We start from the raw sequence: 20,773 nt of genomic DNA, 5'->3' as shown, positions 1-20,773 counted from the left end.
GACCAAATTAAATTATTTAAAATAATTCAAAAACCAAATTGATAATTAAGCTTATAATTTAATATGAGCAATTTATCCTCCTCATGCTGCCAAAGAAAAAATTGTATCCTCCTCCTAATCTTCGATAAAAAAAAAAAAAAAACTTCCATTAATAGTAAATGCGTTCTAAAAATATGACACTCCTAATATCGTAAATGCTTGGCAATTAAATAAAGCTGCTTAAAACAGCAACTTTAACTACAAAAGGAAATACGGAATACAACAATTCTTCATGACATTTACATAAAAACACTACTTACTCACTAGAAGAATTCAATCAACCATTAACTACAAAACAATGGGGCGTACGTGGAAATCCACCTCGTTACAATAAATCGACAGTTGAAGAAAACTACAACATCATCAAAGTTTCCTGATTTATGCCAACAGCTACGAACCAAAGCATCCATGATCCAACGGCTTAATTCAAATTCAATCAACACTGTTGAGTATATCTTCAAACGTGCCACTGTCGCCATAACCTACGACAACCATATCAAAGTTCAAACCCTTTGGCAAAACACCCTTAATTGAACAACTACCCTTCATCCAGAGCAAGCATATTGTAACTTGTGCCAACTTTCCGTTTTCTAACACTAAATACAGTTTCTCTCCCTCGCATTAAAGGGAGCAACACAATCCTAAAAAGGCCCTCATTTGTGCATGTTGGTGCATTGCAACTAAAGATTCTACACAAAGACAACATTTTTAATTCTACACTGTCTTATATAACTTTTTGCCCTGATAAGTGCAGCTCTTGTTCTTTCTTTCTTACTACCAAAATATATTATTACTGCTATATCAAGAGCTACCTCCAATATCTTTGCCAGAAAAATCTCCATTGCCAAAGGCTGCAGTTACATCCAAACCACCACCAATAGATGTGATAAGTGCAGATAAGCCTCCACCAGCAGTGCCACCAGCAGCCATCCCCAATCCTAGAAAATCAAGAGTGGTGTGTTTAGGACCAAACATTGAGGGTGTTCCCATCATCAATTCCTTTAGTCCAGAACCACCATCTTCACATGGAAGACCAAGTCCTAGCCCTGCTGCAGGAACGGAGCCGCTCTCGGATTCTAACTGCTGCTGGCCCCATTGCAGGCCATTTTGCTGCCCCGATGAGGTCGAAGCCAAAGATGATGATGACACAATACCAAACCCACGAAGAAGGGAGGCGTTTGTGGCAGCAGCACCCATTTGAGCTGCCTTCTGCAGCAATGCAGTGGCTGACATGGCAGGCTGCGGTGGCGACGACACATACTGTTGGCCTCCTGTTGCGAAGATTGGTGAGGCACTGGTGGTGGAGAGGCAAAGAGATATGGCCTCGGATGATGAAGGAGCTGAGATAAGATCTGCAGGGTGTTCCGGAGGCCCCATGGCTCTAATTAAGTCACTGAATGCTGGTGTTTGAGATTGTAGGCTCCCAGATGCTGTTGAAGAAGCAAATAAACCCGCAAACACACTACTACTACTATTGCTATTACTAGTAGCACCGCCATTGCTTGTTGAGCAGGTGCTGTTGCTGCCACAGCTCCCACTTACAGCAGTAGCACCTTGTGGCTCCTCCTCAATGACTTGCGGGGGATTGGTTTCTGGCAACTCTGAAACACCACAAACAAAAATCAAGAAAAGCAAAGCAACAAAAACAACATTATTATAATGAACTACTATTATTAATTAAATAGGAGTAAGAAAGAAAGAAGATCAAAAGCAGCCACTTGAAAACACAGCAGACTCAGGAAAGTTGGTGCCTTTCTTTTTAAGTTTAAAGCTCAGAAGAAAACAACAAAATAATAGTTTCTCCTCCTCTATTAAAAACCCACTCCCCCCTTTCCTTTCCCCCCCACCCCAATAAAACAAACAAATCTTTTTCCTCTTTTTAGCTTTGAATCTCCCTTGTTATCAATTGCACAATTCAGATCACCTTTTAAGTTGTATATTTCCATTACTTAATTAGCCCCTGGAATCTCAGATCACTCCCAAGTCCCACCAAAAAACAATACCAGACAAAAAAAAAAACTACTATCCTCCAAGCTCACCATACACAAACAACAACAAAAACAAAACTTTCAATTTGTTGTCTGGTTTTAACCACATCACAGGCGACAAAAAAATAAATCACATGCTTTCCCAATTAAGGTATCAATTATCCAACGTACCTAGGTTCTGCGTCTGCAAACCACAGGACATAGCACTATTTGTCTGCGTAGTAGTAGTAGCCACCGTTGCAGAGACAGGCTGTAGCGGTGGCGAATCACCGGTTAAGGTTAAAACCTTGGAATCATTCTCCGAATTATCTTTCACAACAGCGTGAGATCTCACGTTCTCCTCCGCCAACACATCGCAAAACGCCCTATGAGTGATGAAGCTATCCCTCCTTCAAATCCCAACAACCAAACAAGCCTTTAGAGTGGAGCGGAGTAAAACAGAACAAAACAAATTAGACAAAACCAAGAGAGAGAAAGAAAAAAAAAAAAAAAAGGGAACCTGGAGAAAACGGTTCCACAGTCGCACTTATACTCTCTGGTGCCGCAGACTTTGGAGTGCGCCTTCCAATCGGACTGAACAGCGTACTTCTTGGAGCACTTGTCGCATTTCCACTTCTTCTCGCCGTGCTTCCTGCAGAAGTGCTTCTTGATCCCCGTCAAGTCCCCTAAAGCTCTGGCAGGGTCGTGGTGCACGCACGTGGGCTCGGGGCACACGTACACTCTCTTTCGCACCTCCTTGCTTGACCTCTGCCGCAGCTTCCACGGCAGGTTGTGGCCCCGCCGGTGAAGCTGCAGATTCTGGTCCCTCTGGAATCCCTTGTTGCATATCTCGCACACGAAACGGTTTGTTGCCAAGAGCGCCGTCGGCGATAGAGCAATCACCTCTGCCTCGGGATCTGATAAAAAAAAATAACAACAAGGAAATGATTCAATTAAATTATAAAATTAATAAGAAAACGATCCAATTAAAGTAGTGACCGACTCATACGAGTGAAATGAAATTAACAAGAAAATGATTCAATTAAAGTAACGATCAGTTCGAACGAGGAAAATAAAGTTAACTGGGACGAGTAAAATGGAGTTGATAGAGGATATGTGTGTTTGTTTGATTGTTAGATTGAGTTTGAAGTTAAGGTTAGTGTTACAGCTACCTGGCATGCCCGGGAGGTTTCGTTTTTTCTTTGGGACGGCGGGTTTTGTTTGGTGGCCGGAGGAAGAGACGCTGGCGGCTTCCCCTGAAGCTGTGGAAGCGTTGTCCAAATCAACCGGCATGGGAACCCAACTCTCTAGTCACAAACAGGGAAAATAAAAATGGAAATTTGTTAGGGGCATTAACCAAAGCAAACTTTTTGGGATGGATGGATAAAGTTTTGGTTTGGTTTTGGTTTTGGTTTTTGGTGTTGGTGTTGATTTCTCTTTAGGGATTCTATTTTTATTTCTATTTCTATTCTTTCTACTACTACTACTACTCTAATATCCACCGGTCAACATGCAGAGTTATTTCTCTATTTTATTTACCCTCGTTTCTCTCATTTATTTACCCTCGCCACATCTACCTACCAGCTCCAATAATAATGCCACCAAAATTTAACCTTAAAACAACGAGAATCCTTAAACAAAGTCCTCTTCTGATGAGTTTGCAAGTTCACACCCTAACAGCCACGACCCAGCGGAAACACTTTTCAGCTTTCACACTTTACTAGTTAACTTAACAACCTCCTACTATTGTTTTCTAATTTACACATTCCGAAGTTAACATGGGTTTTTTCTTAAACGGGAAAGGCAGCGATAGAAATTATGTAGTGGGTTTGATTAGTTTAGTTAAGTGGTAATGAAGAGGGTTAAATAAAGTTAAGGAAGGAGAAACTTTGTTTTTTATTTTTTGGGGTGTCCAAGTTGGAATCGTGGACTAGACTTGTGGAGGGAAATGCAAAATGGGTAGAAGAGTGGAGGAAGATTGTTTAATGGCACGTTTGTCGTTTAGTGGTGGGAGTCTTGTAATCCGTATTCTGTAGAAACCGACAGATACAGACAGATAGACAGAGCAGAAGCGCGGAACAATGAATATTGGTAACAAAACAATTTTCTCAAACAAATACACAAAGTCAAAGAACCCACGATGGCCTTCCACTGTTTTGCACCACTGTCCATTTGCCACGTTTACTTTTTCTTCTTCTTCTTCTTATTGTTGTTTTACATTCGGTTGGATTTCTTTGTGATCTTTTCTTGCACTGGTATACTAACTCCACGGTTAATAAGAGTCCTAAGTTATTTTACATAAGAGTACTTATGTTTGGATTTGATTCGATTTTAAAAAAAAAAAACTCATTGGAATCAATCTTATAAAATATATGCAATTTTGTTTGATTCGATTTTTATTTAAAATAAAATTTAAAACTAAATCAAATTATTATTTTATTGGATTTTGATTTTTGTGATTTTTATTGACATATTTTTTTTATTAAAATTTATATACTTTTTCATCTTTTAAATTAAATTATACTTGAAAATTGTTAAAATAATCTATAAAATTTATTAATACGTTAAATTTTTTACAAATTTTTTATCTATTTTAAATCAAATAATCTTGAAAAAATTATATGAAAAAGAAAGTAATACACATTATATAAGTTTCATATTAAGAAATACAAACCATAAATCAAATAAAATTAACCAATTAGAGGGGAAAAAAATCATTCAAACAAATCCAAAAAGAAATGATTTTTAAAATATTAGTTAACATGATTTAAGTTATATGCTTACATATTTAGTTTCACCTTGAAGAATTAGTTATAAGGTGAGACTTCATTTTTATGCTAAAATAAACATTTAAACATAATAACATTACTTCAAATCAATTTTAACAAAAAATATTATTATAAAATTGATTTTATCAATATTAATTCAAATACAATATAATATGATTTAAGCTCGGTAGATTTAAGCCATATTGTATAAACTTTGTTATACAAAATGGGAATACAAAAGTCATAAAAAATGAGCTTGAAGAATGAAAAAAGTAATTTTATATTATAAAAAGACAATTGATTATAAAATTGTCTATTAAAATAATACTAACAAAGAACTATCATTAAAAAAAGTGCATGAATTGCACGAAATAGAGTATAATGCTAGGACTATTTTAAACAAAATTTAATCAGTAAAAGTTATAAAAAAACAGTATAGTGTACTTTGATAAAAATAATCCTTCATCTCTTTTTTTTTTATATAAAAAAAAGGTTTTATCACATTTATTATTTTCATAACAAAAAAATACTAAAAATGACTTTCAATTAAAATGTTGTCTTTTATTGATGTTAGATGAATTAAGCATTTGTTTTTTTAATATATAATAAGAACGGAGTTAATATAAAAAATAAACAAATAAAATGTTAACTAATGTTTTAAAAATATTAGTTAAGAAATTTAATAGTAGAAATATTGTTATTAAAATGCAAAAAATATATTATTTATGATTCTTTTTATACTCTTTTATAATTTGTATAATAAATATATTTTTTTTAATTTCTTAATCATTATCTTATGGACATTCAAATCGTTACCCATAAACGAAAGCTTAAAGTAAAAAATAAAAAAAATCGGCATTTATAAATGCTTCTTTCTTAGTCAAAGGCCGTACATGGATCTGCCGGCAGATGCACCTCTTTATGTTGGGTATCGTATCGAGTGGCCTAGTACACACACCCCTTACAGTTGAATGCTACTTTATTTTGATAAATTTCTACAACCATTGTGTATGTCCATATTGAGCCACCTCATTAAATTTTGGAGAGTAATATATATTTTTGGTTTTTCATTTTATATTGATTTTTATTTTTAGTTTTTCATAAATTATTTATTTTATTTTTAGTTCTTGAATTTAACCTCAATAATTAAGTGATGATATGACAAACATAAATTATAAAAAAAAATTGTTTAAGTTTCTAGAAACTTTTAGTTTTACAAATTTTTCGGTGGACTAAAATGTTTATTAATGATAATACTAATTTATCACATTTTTTCATATTTGGGGATTATATTTGATTTTTTTTTTATCTTTTAGGGAATATTTTTGTCATTGTATCGCGCATTCAAGGACTAAAATAGTTATTTATCTAACTTTAAATTTGTTAAAATCTATTTATTTAATATCAGTTCTTTCATATATTTTTTAAAAAAAGAGTGTATGTTCGCCTGAAAATTAATTAAATATGATGAAAAGTTAGAGAGGTGAGGAGAGATCGATATACAAAATTACATGGGTGGAAGTAGGCACGAGTTGCATGGGCTTAGCAATTAAAAAAGGCCCAAATAAGGAAGTATGTATATTAAATTCAGGCACTGTTTATTTACAGCCTCCATTTTTTCTAGGTACACCTCCAATTCCCCTTTTTACATCCTAATTACCCATTATACACTTTTTCCTTAAAGGAGTACACCCCTGAATACCCATTTTCTTTTCTGAAAATGTCTTTTTAGAGTACCATATATCTATTTTGAAAATATATTTTTGGAACTATATATCATGACTCCGAAAATATATTTTTATAATAGGTATATGTTATTTCAAAAAGACTTTTTTTTATAGTAATAAACTTAAGATCATTGACATTGTAAATGTTTATCTTACACTTCATGTTTATTAGTCTTATTTTTATCTTATCATAAGTGTTCTTTAAACCATATCTAAAATCACATTTTTATTCTATCTTATATTGTTCTTTAAACCCTATTTTTGAACTCATCTTCATTATATAAATTTCAGTTATCCTTCACAAACTCTTGTATGAGTTGTTCATCGCCTTTGATGTAGTATTTGACTATGAACTTTATTATGTATCCTCCATCAAGGCTTGCCATCAATTTGAACTCATAACACACCTTCTTCAATGTGTCCAACTATATATTGCCTTCATCTAATGTATAGTGGTACACCTAGTTTTCTTCGTCATCACATTTATCTTTTTGTTGATTCTCATATCATATTCCAATTCAATGATTCATAAAAGGATAATATTTACAATTAATTATAAAAAAGATACCAAGAAAAAATTGTATTTTTTTTATACAAAAAATGCTCCATGTGCTATATAATTGCTTCATAAATTTTAATTTTAATATACTAGCTATTAAAAAAAATTTACAAAATGAATCAATATATATATATATATATATATATATATATATATATATATATATATATATATATATATATATATATATATACATGAAATCATTTAAATGTAACTCTTAAAATAGTCATTACAAAAGTTAATTACTTTCAGTTATAAAACAATTTACTATAGGATGACAAAAAAAAAAATATGCATATTGTCAATATATATTCTAATTAAAATATTATTTAATTTTAAAACATGATGAAAAAATTATAAGAAACATATTATAAATTAAAATTTAAAGTTAAACTTAATTTACCATCAACAAGAACGAGCTTCTTAATGAATCCTGACACTCCATCTCCATAGATTTTAACACTCCTAACAAAGTTTGGTATAACTTTTGGCATAACATATTGCCAAAATCATATTTTTTTTCTCTATACCATGAGGTGAAGATGGAGTTCAAAATAAGGGTTTAAAGAATAATAAAGATAAAATAAAAATAAGATTTTAGATAGAGTTTGAAAAACACTAATGATAGGATAAAAATAAGACAAACAAGCATAGGATCTAAGATAAGCATTTACAACTTCAAAGATCTTAACTTTATTACTACCAAAAGTATCTTTCTAGAAGTATATATATATATATATATATATATATATATATATATTGAAAATGTATTTATGAAACTATAATATATAATTTCGAAAATATATGATATTCTGAAAAGATATTTCTGAAAAGAAAAATGGGTTCCAGGAGTGTACTCCTTTAAGTAAAAAGGATATAATGAAAAAAGGGGGGTTGGGGTGTACTTAGCGAAAACGGGGAATGTAAATAGCAAGTGTCTTAAGTGGGTGGTAAGGTGGCTGGGTATCCCCGGGTCTGCTATAGGATTTCCTTCTTATATTTCATTGATGGGCACCGGCTAAGAATTCTTATTTTTTTATATTATTTAAAATTATTTGATATTTCATCAATTAAATTTGTTTTGACGTATAATATGTTTTTCAAAATATAAGTAAATATTGACAACAAGATTACATACCTATAAATACTTAATTTAATCAAAACTTTACATGGATAATCATCAAAATGATATCACATAATGCAATGACTGGATTTGCAAACTTTACCTTTTATAAGTAAATATTAAGGAGAATAAATGTAAACAAAACTTACTCCCTGCCCATAATTTTATACGTGTTATGATTTTAACTCTTATTTGAAATTGACTTGTTTATAAGTTAGTATATTATAAATTAAGTGCATATAGAGCTCATCTAAGTTCGTTTTCTTTTTAGTTGTTTCTATTAAGGTTCATGAACTTAAAAATTGTGGGGCAGGAGTAATTTCTCTAATTTTTCATTATCATTGTCTCTTTATTTCTTCATTGCTGTGTTCCTCACTATGCAAACCTTCATTGTTTTTAAAGGGGTATTTAAATAAAGCCAGCACCATTGTGGTTTTTACTATCTATGCTTGTTAATATTCGATTGTGTGCATATTTTTCTTAAAAGATTCCCTATTCCTGATCCATTTTTTCTGTTTCCATACTCGGTATATATATCTTAGTAGTAACAAATAGAGTATTGGCACCTGGTGTGCATGTGCCTGTTCATAAACACAGAATTTAACTGTTTTCAGCTTTCAACCCTACTACAAACTAGAGCTGATTTTTTTTCTAACAAGTGAAACAAAAAAATTATGAACAATGTAGATTCTAATATTTTCAAGGAGTAGGTACTAGCTACTCAACGCTTAAGCTCTGATCTATTCTCCATGCATCCAAATATTAACTGTGTCTCTGACTTAACAACAATACCAACACTTTGCGAGCATACTGATTTAACTATGTGTGTGTTTGTACAGGAACATAAAGGTCGCTACATAATTAATCCCCATGAAATTTCATGTTGGGTCTCACTATTGGGTCTCACTATTGCTTTTCCAACTGGGTCAAGATATATTGTTGATTGGGTGTTTAAAATTTTTTGTTGTCAAAATATAATTATTCAAACTAAATAGAGGCCACTTTATTTTATTAGATAGAGCCTAGCATATCACAGTATATATTACATTAAATAAGATATATGATTATTGAACATGTTAATAATATGATGTAAAATTATTTTAATTTAATTAGAAATTTTGAGTTCAACTTTTAAATATAACAACCACATTAGATAATTAGAAGAGAATTTTACGGTGCATTATAGTCTTATTTGACTTGACCACACTCTAGACAAAAAATAACGACATATGACATTGAGTTTCATTCAAAGTGGAAGACATGTAAACCAAACCAGCTAGGACATTAGAAAAATTAAAATCACACTAAAAATATTAATCATGAAAGACAACAAGGGAATCCACTAAATGCTTAAGGATCTAAACTCCATAACTACTTAGGTACAAACCTAGAACTAACATAGAAATAGTTTGATTTGATTTCAATCTTGCACAAAACGAAGTGCGACATGGACCGTATATATATTTTGATATTATTAGCATTGCTATTGGGAGCTATCACTATGCTGCATGGCGCTGATATAGTGTCACTGTCCTGATGAGTCCTTCCAAAAACTATATCATAATACTATCATTAAGAAGCAAGAGGTTTGCAAAGGTTTGGAACAAAGGGTATCTGCTTATGCTTTGAATGTTGGGAAATATAAACCTGGTAAAAATGCTGTATCAAATCTTGTGAACAGTGAAAACTGGTAAATAGGGGAATTTTGTTCAAAATGCAACACGTATAAGGAGAGCACATTCTGGTGCGATGACCTTGTCAAATGAAACTAGAAAAGCTTTACATATAAGGAGAACACGTATAAGAATGACTAACCTATAAGGCTGCACCTTTGCCGGACAACCCCAAATATATAAATGCTTAATGTTTGACTTTTTGTCAGTCCAAAGTTCATAAGGGATTTTATTAACTACTTTACTTGACACTCTGTTAAGGATATAAGCTGCGGTCTTTAAGGCTTCTTCTCAAAGTGACTCTGGCAAAGAAGAATGACTAACCATACTTCTCACCATATCCTTAAGAGTTCGATTTCTTCGTTCTGCAACACCAATCATGCTAAGTTTGCCTAGCATAGTGTATTGCAAAATAATTCCACACTCTTTGAGAAAAAGCGCAAAAGGTTCTAGACGTTGTTCTCCTGATCCATCATATCTAACATAGTACTCACCACCACGATCAGATTTGACAGCCTTAATTTTCTTTCCAAGTTGAAGTTCAACTTCAGCCTTGAAACTCTTAAAAACGACTAGGGATTGAGACTTCTCATGTATCAAATAAAGGTAACCATATCTAGAGTAGTCATCTATGAACGAGATAAAATATTGTTGCCCATTCCAATAAGGTGTTGGAAAAGGACCACAAATGTCCGTATGTACCCGTTCTAAGATATCTTTAGCTCTTTCGGCACCTAATTTCCTTATGTTTGTTTGTTTTTCCTTTATGCATTCAACATAGACTTCAAAGTTTGATAAATCTAAAGGTTCAAGAATTTCATCCGACACAAGTCTCTGAATTCTCTGTTTAGAGATATGACATAAGCGTTTGTGCCATAAAGTGGCTGAATTCTCTTTTAATTTCCTTTTTGTACCGCATGAATTTGTTTGCAGTATTTCATTATAGGAACAATTAACATCCAACATATATAGATTATCAATTAAGGAACCGGAACCAATCAAATTCGAATTTTGGTAGAGACTAACTTTATTATTTCCAAATGAACAAGAAAAACCAAATTTGTCCAAACTAGAAATAGAAATTAAATTCTGTCTAAAAGACAGTACAATAAAAGTCTCAAACAAATCCAAATAAAATTCAGTCTTTAAATGCAATCTAAAAGTTTCTATATGAATCTTTCATCATCACTTGACAGTCGGCTCCACAGGCAACCCTGCATGGTTACACTTATGTGAGTAGTAGCACCAGAATCTACCCACCAAGTATCTTTAGGTACAAAAGTTAAATTAACTTTAGAACAAACAAGAGCAAGAGATTTACCTTTCTTTACACGCCATGTGGTGTACTTGGGACAATCTTTCTTCATGTGTCCAGACTTCTTGCAGAAGTAGCAAGGTAAATTCTTCATCCTTGTTTGGTTTCTTTTGCTGAGAAGACCCTTCAGCAGCACCCTTAGTTTTCTATTTTTTTTATTCTGAGAGGTGGAGCTTAAATGAGCACTTTCATATCTGTCTCTCTGCAGCCTCTCTTCCTCTTCAACACAGTGAGATATAAGCTCATTAAGAGATCATTTGTCCTTCTTAGTGTTATAACTCACTTTGAATTGCCCAAAGTGTGTAGGAAGTGAGACATTTCCATTATGTACTCCCTTATATTACTAAATGCACGAGCAAGTCTTCACCAAGCTCTAACTTAAGTGCTTTCAGTTTAGATGCCAAGTTAGACATTTCCATTATGTACTCCCTTATATTACTTTTGCTCTTATACTTCATGGAGATGAGTATAGCAAAAAGGTTACTGGTCTTCGCCTTCTTATTTTTTGGCAAAGTACTGTTCAATTTCATCAATAAATTTCTTTTCATTTTTACCCTCAGAAATAGAGCCTCGAAACGCTTCTGGAATAGAACGCTTTATGATCATAATGCACATTCGATTGGAATGATCCCATTTTTCAATTTTTACCCCATTGGAGGCTTCCGGAGTGGAAGTGGGTCGTTCCGTTCTCAGTGCCAAATCTAAATACATACAGCCGAGAACAATTTCTACGACTTTCTTCTAGACCTTAAAATTTGTCTCATTCAACATAGGGATATTGTTCACTTGAGCATATACATTTGCAGCACTAGCAATAGAAACTGAATAATACTAAAAATAAAAATAAAAATAATTACAAGCTCACAAATAAACCAATAAGTTATATAAAACATATACATAACAAGACATGTACAAAATAGTTCACATAACAAACCCATCACAAGATACCCAACACAAAATTAATTCATAATCTTTGGACAGAGAAATTAATTTTGTAATTCGTACTCTCAACGCAATGATCAAATATTGACAATATATTCTGTCAAATCATAATCTTTCTTTGAACCGACTATAATTCACATAAAAATACCTTATAATTGTCATACATTTATCATCACAAGTACAAAATTATTTGACCAAATTGCGTCTTTCTTTGGGCTGAGCACAATTCGCATAAATAATTTTATACTAATTGTAACACCCTGAAATATTATTAGTAATTATAATTGATGTTTAATTTTATTTATTGTGTTGTTTTATCCATGTTTTATTTCAAGGAGGTGAATTTAGTTATTAGAAGGGTGTGGGCAGTTAAAACTCTAACTTGTCAAAGAAGCCTCTCAAGGAAGCTTCTCAAAAAAGCTGCCTGAAGCTATCTTGGTAAAAATGTCCTCCTGTATTCGTTAACCGTTGGATCATCTCGAAATTTGGTCTGGAGGTTCATAGGACAGGTGTCCACGATCAGACCGTTGCGATCTGCAATATGACTTCTGATGTGTTCGAGACGCTTCCTTTCCTGAGAGCAGAAACACTTGAGTGTTGCAAGCCTTATTTTTCGTGTAGCCTTGGAAAAACAGCCTTTCCTTTCTCTTCCTCTTCCCCAAAACCATTTCCAACGTCCCAAGCTTCTTCTCCACCACCCACAACCACCTGTGGCCGCCACAAGCTGCCATAGTTGTCCATTGAAACCCCACACCGAGAGGAACCCTTTAATCGAAGTGAAATCTTCCAAGCTTGTCTCGAGGTTTCAGTAGAGAACGAAGCCCAATCTGACCTTCATGGTTTTCTTCTAGGTAACCATGATTTTAAGCTTGTTCCTTGGTAGTTTAAGCTTATCTTTGCATCTTTTCTGACTTTGGAACCATCATTGTATGTTTTACGCTTCCTTCAAAAAACCTTAGAGAAAGAGACTTTGTAAAAGTTATCTTTTTATGAAATGGGTGTTATTTTCATGATCTTCACTAAACCTCGGTCACATTGGCGTGATCGAAATTTCAAAATGATGTTCCTTTCGTAAAATCTGAAACAACCCTCAGCCCTTTCATGTAGTGACATGAGTATTTGACTTAGAGTATTGTTGTTAACTTTATTTATGAAATCCATAGTAATTTCCTTCGTTTTGGCGTAATAGAGACTTGCGTTGGACCGACAAGCGTGAATGAGAGAGAGACCTCTAAGTGACGCAAAGAGGAACCGACGGGAAGCTCACGATAGGTGATGTGAGTATATTATAAATTTACCATTTTTACACCATGGTTAGGGTCAGGGAACCTAGCTATGAGAATATATGTCTATTCCTGTTGCATGCTGAAATTTTTTCTAAAAAAAAACCATGTTTTTGACGAATGGGATGCGATATATATATTGTTGATGAATAAAATTATTATCCTTATTTGACTTGTGTTATTTGAAGACCTGGGGAGTGTGAATCTCAGGCATGAAAGATATATGTACATGCGGAATGTGACTTACTGTTGATGTTGCTATTAATGACTTTAAATGATACGTGGTGAGGTTGATATTTATGATGATATTGATTTGAGATGGTGTTGCTAATGATGATCATGTCAACATGAATTGATGTTATTATTGATGATTATGTTAATATGAAATGAGATTGTTGTTGTTGTTGATAATGTCATTGAGATGAGATGAAGTTTATGTTGAGAATGATATTGAAATGAAATGTTGATGATGTTGGAAATGCATTGAGATGATGCATGTTGTGTATGTTCATGGGGGGTGCATTGACCTTATCGGATATCCCTTGTATGGGAAAATAGAGTGGTTAAAGAGTTTAAACATCTATAAGGGGATGTTTAGGATCTTTAATTCATCCATGGTCATTGTACTTGATGACGCCCATGTTTCATACGTTGGATGTTATGTATGTTCGTGGGGGGTGCATTGACCTTGTCGGATGTCCCTTGTGTGGGAAAATAGAGTGGTTAAAGAGTTTAAACATCTCTGAGGGGATGTTTAGGATCTTTAATTCATCCATGGTCATTGTACTTGATGACGCCCACATTCATATGTTGTATGTTGTGTATGTTCATGGGGGGTGCATTGACCTTGTCGGATGTCCCTGGTAGGGGAAAATAAAGTGGTTAAAGAGTTTAAGCATTTCTGAGGGGATGTTTAGGATCTTTAATTCATCCATGGTCATTGTACTTGATGACGCCCATGTTTCATGCCTCATATGACATACGAAATAGTATAAACTATGGCACTATGTACTTGTAGTTCCTTATGAGGAGGACTACTTGTACTAGGGGGTGCGTCTCTTGGTTTGGGAACTCCCTTGTGGCCCAGGCTGATTACCGAGGGGGGGGGGGGGGGGGGAGTTACGGTTCACGACTGGGTGGCCTCGACAATTACTGCATAGTTTCCTTAAGTGAGGTGTCGTGTGGACACGCTTAGGCTATTTCCTTGGGGATGGTACGTACCACATTGCATCTGAGAGTTGAGGTCAGGTGCATGCATCATCCTGAGCATAATTGATTGGATCCATGGATGGATGATGAATAATTGTTGGATGTGTGATGATTAACAAATGATGTTGTGTAAGCTCATGATGTTTGTCTATGTTCTCTTACTAATTGTGGTTATTTGGATTTAGTATTGGTTCTTTTTATAATGAACTCACCCTTACAATTTTGCATCGTGTGGTTGATACCTGTAATGATCGCGAACCTTGTTCGTGGGAGCAAGATGATAGCAGTAGGGTGTAGGAAGTGAGATTCTATTGAGGAGCCACCGAGCCGACGTGATAACGTTGGGATTATTTTGGGAGAAAATTGTGTTTTGTTAATCAACTCCTGCATAGTTAGTTCATGATTCATTTTGTTAAACTAGAGATGTAAAGCTAAGATTTTTAATTATATGTATGAACAAATTTAATTTCCATTATGTGTATGACGTGTACTAAGTTACTATTCATATATATATATATATATATATATATATATATATATATATATATATTCACTCAAGTGATGGTGTGTTGTTTGGTGAATGTATGTCAAGACAAAAATTACTTCTATTTTCATAAGCAAAGTAAGGGAGTTTTTAAAAAAATTGAATTTCTCAAGGTATTTAGTGGTGATATTGTAGCGTCGAGACGGGTCATTACACAAATATCTATGCAATTTTAATTAAATTAATTTACGCATTAGAGATTGCTTTTCAATCAACTCAATCAAAATTACCAAACATAAAAAAGGAATAACTTTGAGGGTTTGTAATTTCTGAATTTACACCAAAACATAATGGGAATCACTAATTAATACACATAATTCACAAATAAAAACAAGCCAAATTGCATTTAACGGTATGCAACAGGGATTTTCTTATGATGATATAATAAAGTCAAAGATTATGTATCACATGTATATCATGTCATGGCATGTATGACATGGATTCATGACATGCAAAAGGAAACAAAACCAACAGCCATAAAAAAAAAAACAAACACATGAACGAGAAACAAAAATTGGATGACTATTCTGGAGCGAAAAAAATAGTTTTTCTCATGGATTCCGAACACAAAACATGAACGCGCATATGATGATTATTATATCGTGATCGAAAAGAAAAAAAAATTATAAACTCACAATCATATTTATAATTGCAAAGATAAAATCCTAAAATAAAACTAGGGTTCATGTAACAGAATAATTCAGGTATAACACAAATCAAATAACTTTAATTCCCAATAATCTAACAATAATGGTGGCTCTGATACCACCTGTTTGAATTTTATGGATCTTAATAAAATATCAATAATCACCGGAAATACATTATGTTAGATTATCAAGAGAGATTATGAAAAAAATACCTGGATCCATGATAAGTAGGCAAATTGATGAGTCTGAGAAACGGTTGGTTTTGTGTTCTTCCTCAACCAAATCACCGTTTTCCTTCTGGGACCTTAGGTTTCTCGTTAGATGGGGAGAAAAGAATACAATTTATGATTTGGTGTGTTGGGGATCACAACCTTACTTTAGGTTTTAATCTGTTAAAGTTTTCATTATTTCCTAACGGACTAAACTGGTTTTCACTTATCAAATTCATATTAATTTCTGAAGATAGTCCAATAAGTTCATCAAATTAGATCAACCCATAAATATAAATAATTAATATAAATGATAAATATAATATGTAGCCCACACTAATTAATTAATTAGAAATGATAAAATTCCTAACAACTAGTGCTTCCAAAAACTATATCATAATACTATCATTAAGAAGCAAGAGGTTTGCAAAGGTTTGGAACAAAGGGTATCTGGTTCTGCTTTGAATGTTGGGAAATGTAAACCTGGTAAAAATGCTGTGTATCAAATCTTGTGAACAGTGAAAACTGGTAAATAGGGAAATTCTGTTCAAAATGCAACACGTATAAGGAGAGCACATTCTGGTGTGATGACCTTGTCAAATGAAACCAGAAAAGCTTTACGAATAATTGCCTTCAAGGAACTTTTTTTCAGACTAACAAAGTTGTCGGGTTTGGTTTTAGAGACATTTGCCTTTTGGTGATATATTATTTCTTCCACGTTGACATGATACCTTGCTTAAAAAGATTAATTTCTTTGAACACATTTTACTTCGGTCGATAATAATTTCTCTGTAAATATCCATTAACAACGTTATCCTACTAACAAAATTCACAATCAAATATGCCTAAAACTAATCAGCATCGTCATGCTACATACAACAAACTATTCATCGTTCACAAATCTCTTCCTTCTCCACCCTAAGGCAAGGTAATTCAATCTCCCTTCAAAAACAAACAGACCAACCTTCATTGCATAATTTGACCGTTAATGAAAAAATAAAAAGAAAACCCAATCAACTGTTTAAGAAACAAAGCAATCTACAGTACACATGTTATGAGCTGAATATTTTCCTAGTATTCGAGGTCCAGGATTCCTCCAGAAAAGCTAAGATAAGAGGGAATGAGACTTTAATTTTCTACTTGCCATTTGAATACATGTTTTCAGTATATATAGAGTTTCAGCCTATTACAATATTCTAACAGCTTTTGGCATTATATGCCTTGGAGGAAATCAAAATAAACATTTCTAATAGAATTTGGATAATGGCTGACAACAATCATGGAAGAGCACTAATATGCTGCCAGCTCAGCCTCCTATACGAAGCATCTGAGGTACTGAGGTTTGTAGATTTCCCTCCTTGCCCTTTCTTCCTTTTTTGGTTCTGGTTCTTGCTCTGCGTCCTGCTGTTTTCTGCTCTTATTCATAACAACACATCACCGTCAACCAACACAAGAAACCATTCTTCGTCACACCAAATACCACCACCCTTCTTCCTCCATCCATGGAATCAACAACCATTTCCCTAAACCTTCTTCCTTCACCTATGAAGTTTCCTTTAACCGCGCTATTAAAAATAACCACATTACTTGGCAAATTGAGTAACATATAATTAAGAAAGAACATATTAATGCTTTAAGATTTTGGGTTAAGTGTAACATCTTATCAGTGTGCAAGTGTGAAAATGAAGGCTATGTTTGATATTTCGTTTGGGGTCTTCCAAATACAGGTTCATGACACGTTTAATTACCCTTAAAAATATGTTTGCCCATTAAAATTTTCTCTAAAAACTTAGTTATGTAGAAGTAAGACTTAGTTACTTTTGCAAACTTAATTTTATTTTAACTAGAACTTATTTTGGCAAACTATAATCACAACCACACATCTTTTTAAATATCAAATATAACTCTAATACTCATGCCCACCGGTAGATCAAAACTTTGTAGGACCATTCCAATGAAATCCGAATCTTAGTGGAATACAACCCAGAAACCAAACAATTTGGGAGAGATAAACGGCCTAAAAGCCCAACTAGAGTTTGTTCGTCACCGCATCGACAAGAAAACCAATGTGGATGTGATATTGATAACGGTGTTTTAATCAAACTTTTCACCAAACTTATAGTCAAAATAAAGTTGCCAAATTTTATCAGCTTCTTCTGCCAACATAGGTTATCATATAGCGTAGAAAAGAAAAGAAATGTTTATTTAGCTCCCACTCACCCTGCCGAAGTTGGGTTTGATTTTTCATGCGAAATTGGGGATTGAGGTGTGAACTATATAAAGAAAGAAAGCAAAATTCGAATTGTTGTGCCAGCCACGAGCATAAAAGTCATAAATCAAATCAAGTTGACTAAGCAGATACGTCTACTATCACTTTCTTATTCTTTATTCCTATCTTTTATTGTGCATATAAAATATGATCAACGTAGCACTATAACTGATGCACAAGCCAAACGAGCTATAAACTTATTACCACTGGAACATAAGTACTTTTTAAAATAAATAAATAAATATTAATACATGAGCAAAGCAATCCGATGACAAACAAATTATGAGTAACAAACTGAACATTCAAGACAGAGCAAGGTTCGAATTCAAAAAACGTCCCTTAGGAAGTACTCTTAGCACTGCTTCGTGCTCCAATCTCCATAGATAATTAAGGATTTAATTTAAACGTGTAAAGATTTTTTATAGTATACTGTCATTTAATTATATATCGTCATACTATATAATAAAGTTGTTGTTGACTTTTGTATACTAATAATTACTTTAAAGTTATATCATTGTATTTTTAGTGTAAAAACCTTTGCACTGGTCGTAAAAATGGAAATTAAACTGATAAATTAATCTCAAACCATTTGATTAACATGATGATTTGAAAAAACTCAAATTTTATCAAATTCTAATAGGCTCTTTTTTGTTCATCAGTTAGTGCTGCGTCGATCACATTTTACATGCATCATAAAAGAAAGTATTAGTTGCATATCTTTGCGCTATTCTTTTAAGTTACGTGTGTGTGTGTATATATATATATATATATAAAAGAATTTTCTAAACAAATAAAATCCTCTTCAATTAATCTTTTACATTTAAAAAATGATTAATATCAAATAGTTAGTTAAAATATATCTTAAAAATTTTGAACTCATGATAAAGTTGTCATTAGCAGAAGGTTAACTAAATAAACCATTCTTAACATCTGAGTAGATTTTTATACTTATACACAACTAAGATTTAAACTAAAAATTAAGGTCAAATTAACTACTACATTTTATAAACCTTAAACAAATAATTTTGTTATAAATTAAAATTATTACCGACTTATATACTATGATGGTCAATCTCAGTGTTCCTAATCAAACTGACTTAATTGATATGACGAGTTGATATCTAACAGATTGATTATGTAGTCAATTTGATGTAATCAAATACAAATCATTTTAACCTAACCAATTCTATGATTAAACCGGTCAGCTGGTCCAATTAAATCAAAATTTATTATTTTTTTTAAAATGTAAAATTTAATTAAAAATACAAAAAATGGTACACTAAAAATTGAATCATGAATCTAAAATTTATTTAATGAACTAACTTACCATTAAACTATCAACATTAACTATTAAACTTATAACACAATTAATACATATATTTATATTTTATGTTACTTATATTAATTTATACAGTTTAATAACTGGTCACATTTAGAGTGTGAAATACCTTAGAACTGTCCAAAAAATTGTTGATTGTAGTTTGCTGCTTACAGTTATATGATGTGATAAATATCTGGTGCCGTGTGAGATATTACATTTCAAAGTATAATTATTAATCTATAACAAATTATTGTGTAAGGTCTCTTTCACTATTACCTCAGTAGAGTACTAGTTGCGCACAAACAAAGGTGTAGCCTAATTCCGTGTGGCCTTTAAAACATTGTGGTACGCTCCATCTGAGGTAGGTTCTTATAATTCGCTAAAAACACCACGATGAACCGCAAGATTTTTATTTGGAAACAATTTTTTTTTTCTTCTAGAATGAGTTCTTGAATATAGGTCCAATATATGTTATAAGCATGATTTCCCAAAGGAAGAAGAATATTACTGTTCTGACGACGAAATAATTTCACCAAGACGTTTCGGGTCCTCAAAAGGTTTTGCGGCTGGCCCATAAGTCACCTCGAGCCTTTGACAGATATGTGTGATCACTAAAGGAACAAAGAAAGCAAAAAAGTGAAAAATAAGTTCATGGCTAGCTCTGTCTCTTAAGTTTTTGCAATAAAAGAATGTGATTTCTATGGGTTTTTTATGTTCTTTGTGTTTGTAAGTTCAACAATGCTAAACTATTAAGGGGTGTTTGGTTTGTCGATTTTTTGTTTTCATTTTCACTGAAAATAAAAAATGATAATAAAAATGTGTTTGGTTAGATTTTTGAAAATATTTTCAGTAAAAATGAAAACAGAAAATAATCAGAAAATGAAAACAATAAAATTTCATTTTTAGTGTTTTTAGTTGAAAACCGAAACATGTTGAATAAAATGAAAATGAGATGATAATGAATGTAATTTTAAATAAATTTAAAAATATAAAAAAGATAAGAAGTCTGTATATTATAAATTTTCAGTGTTTTTATTTCCTAAAAATAGAAAATAAAAAATCAAACCGAACATATTTTTAGAATTTTAATCTTTTGAAAATGAAAACAATTTCCAAAAAATAAAAATAAGAAATGAAAGAAAAAAAATAAAAATACAAATCCTTACTTCGTAAGTTTC

At 32.6% G+C, this 20,773-nt stretch overlaps 1 protein-coding gene and 1 long non-coding RNA gene across 2 annotated transcripts; one reads left to right on the top strand and one right to left on the bottom strand.

Annotated features, from left to right (window-relative positions):
* Positions 1 to 205: 205 nt before the first annotated feature.
* On the bottom strand, positions 206 to 3,836 carry LOC100783947 (zinc finger protein GAI-ASSOCIATED FACTOR 1). Its single transcript, XM_003547944.5, has 4 exons — positions 3,179 to 3,836; positions 2,527 to 2,923; positions 2,199 to 2,416; positions 206 to 1,640 (listed from the first exon to the last, which is right to left on the bottom strand). Exons 1-4 carry the CDS (start codon positions 3,297 to 3,299, stop codon positions 841 to 843), a joined length of 1,536 nt encoding a protein of 511 aa, XP_003547992.1. The 5' UTR covers positions 3,300 to 3,836; the 3' UTR covers positions 206 to 840.
* An 8,853-nt stretch (positions 3,837 to 12,689) lies between these two features.
* On the top strand, positions 12,690 to 15,077 carry LOC106796497 (uncharacterized). Its single transcript, XR_001385445.2, has 3 exons — positions 12,690 to 12,964; positions 13,303 to 13,390; positions 14,883 to 15,077. It is a non-coding gene; the product is annotated as an uncharacterized lncRNA (long non-coding RNA).
* Positions 15,078 to 20,773: the final 5,696 nt, after the last annotated feature.

This window comes from Glycine max, chromosome 16 (genome assembly GCF_000004515.6).
Source record: "Glycine max cultivar Williams 82 chromosome 16, Glycine_max_v4.0, whole genome shotgun sequence".
Classification (NCBI taxonomy): domain Eukaryota; kingdom Viridiplantae; phylum Streptophyta; class Magnoliopsida; order Fabales; family Fabaceae; genus Glycine; species Glycine max.
The sequence above is the reverse complement of the archived record's forward strand: the minus strand, read 5'-3'. Positions and strand labels throughout refer to the sequence as shown.

Bases quoted from the DNA above. Each gene is read 5' to 3' on its own strand.
- LOC100783947 (XM_003547944.5), bottom strand. From the start codon at position 3,299: ATGCCGGTTGATTTGGACAACGCTTCCACAGCTTCAGGGGAAGCCGCC. The intron at 2,924-3,178 runs GTAGCTGTAACA...TTTTTTTATCAG, and splicing joins AAACCTCCCGGGCATGCCAG to ATCCCGAGGCAGAGGTGATT. The intron at 2,417-2,526 runs GTTCCCTTTTTT...TGGGATTTGAAG, and splicing joins TGTGGAACCGTTTTCTCCAG to GAGGGATAGCTTCATCACTC.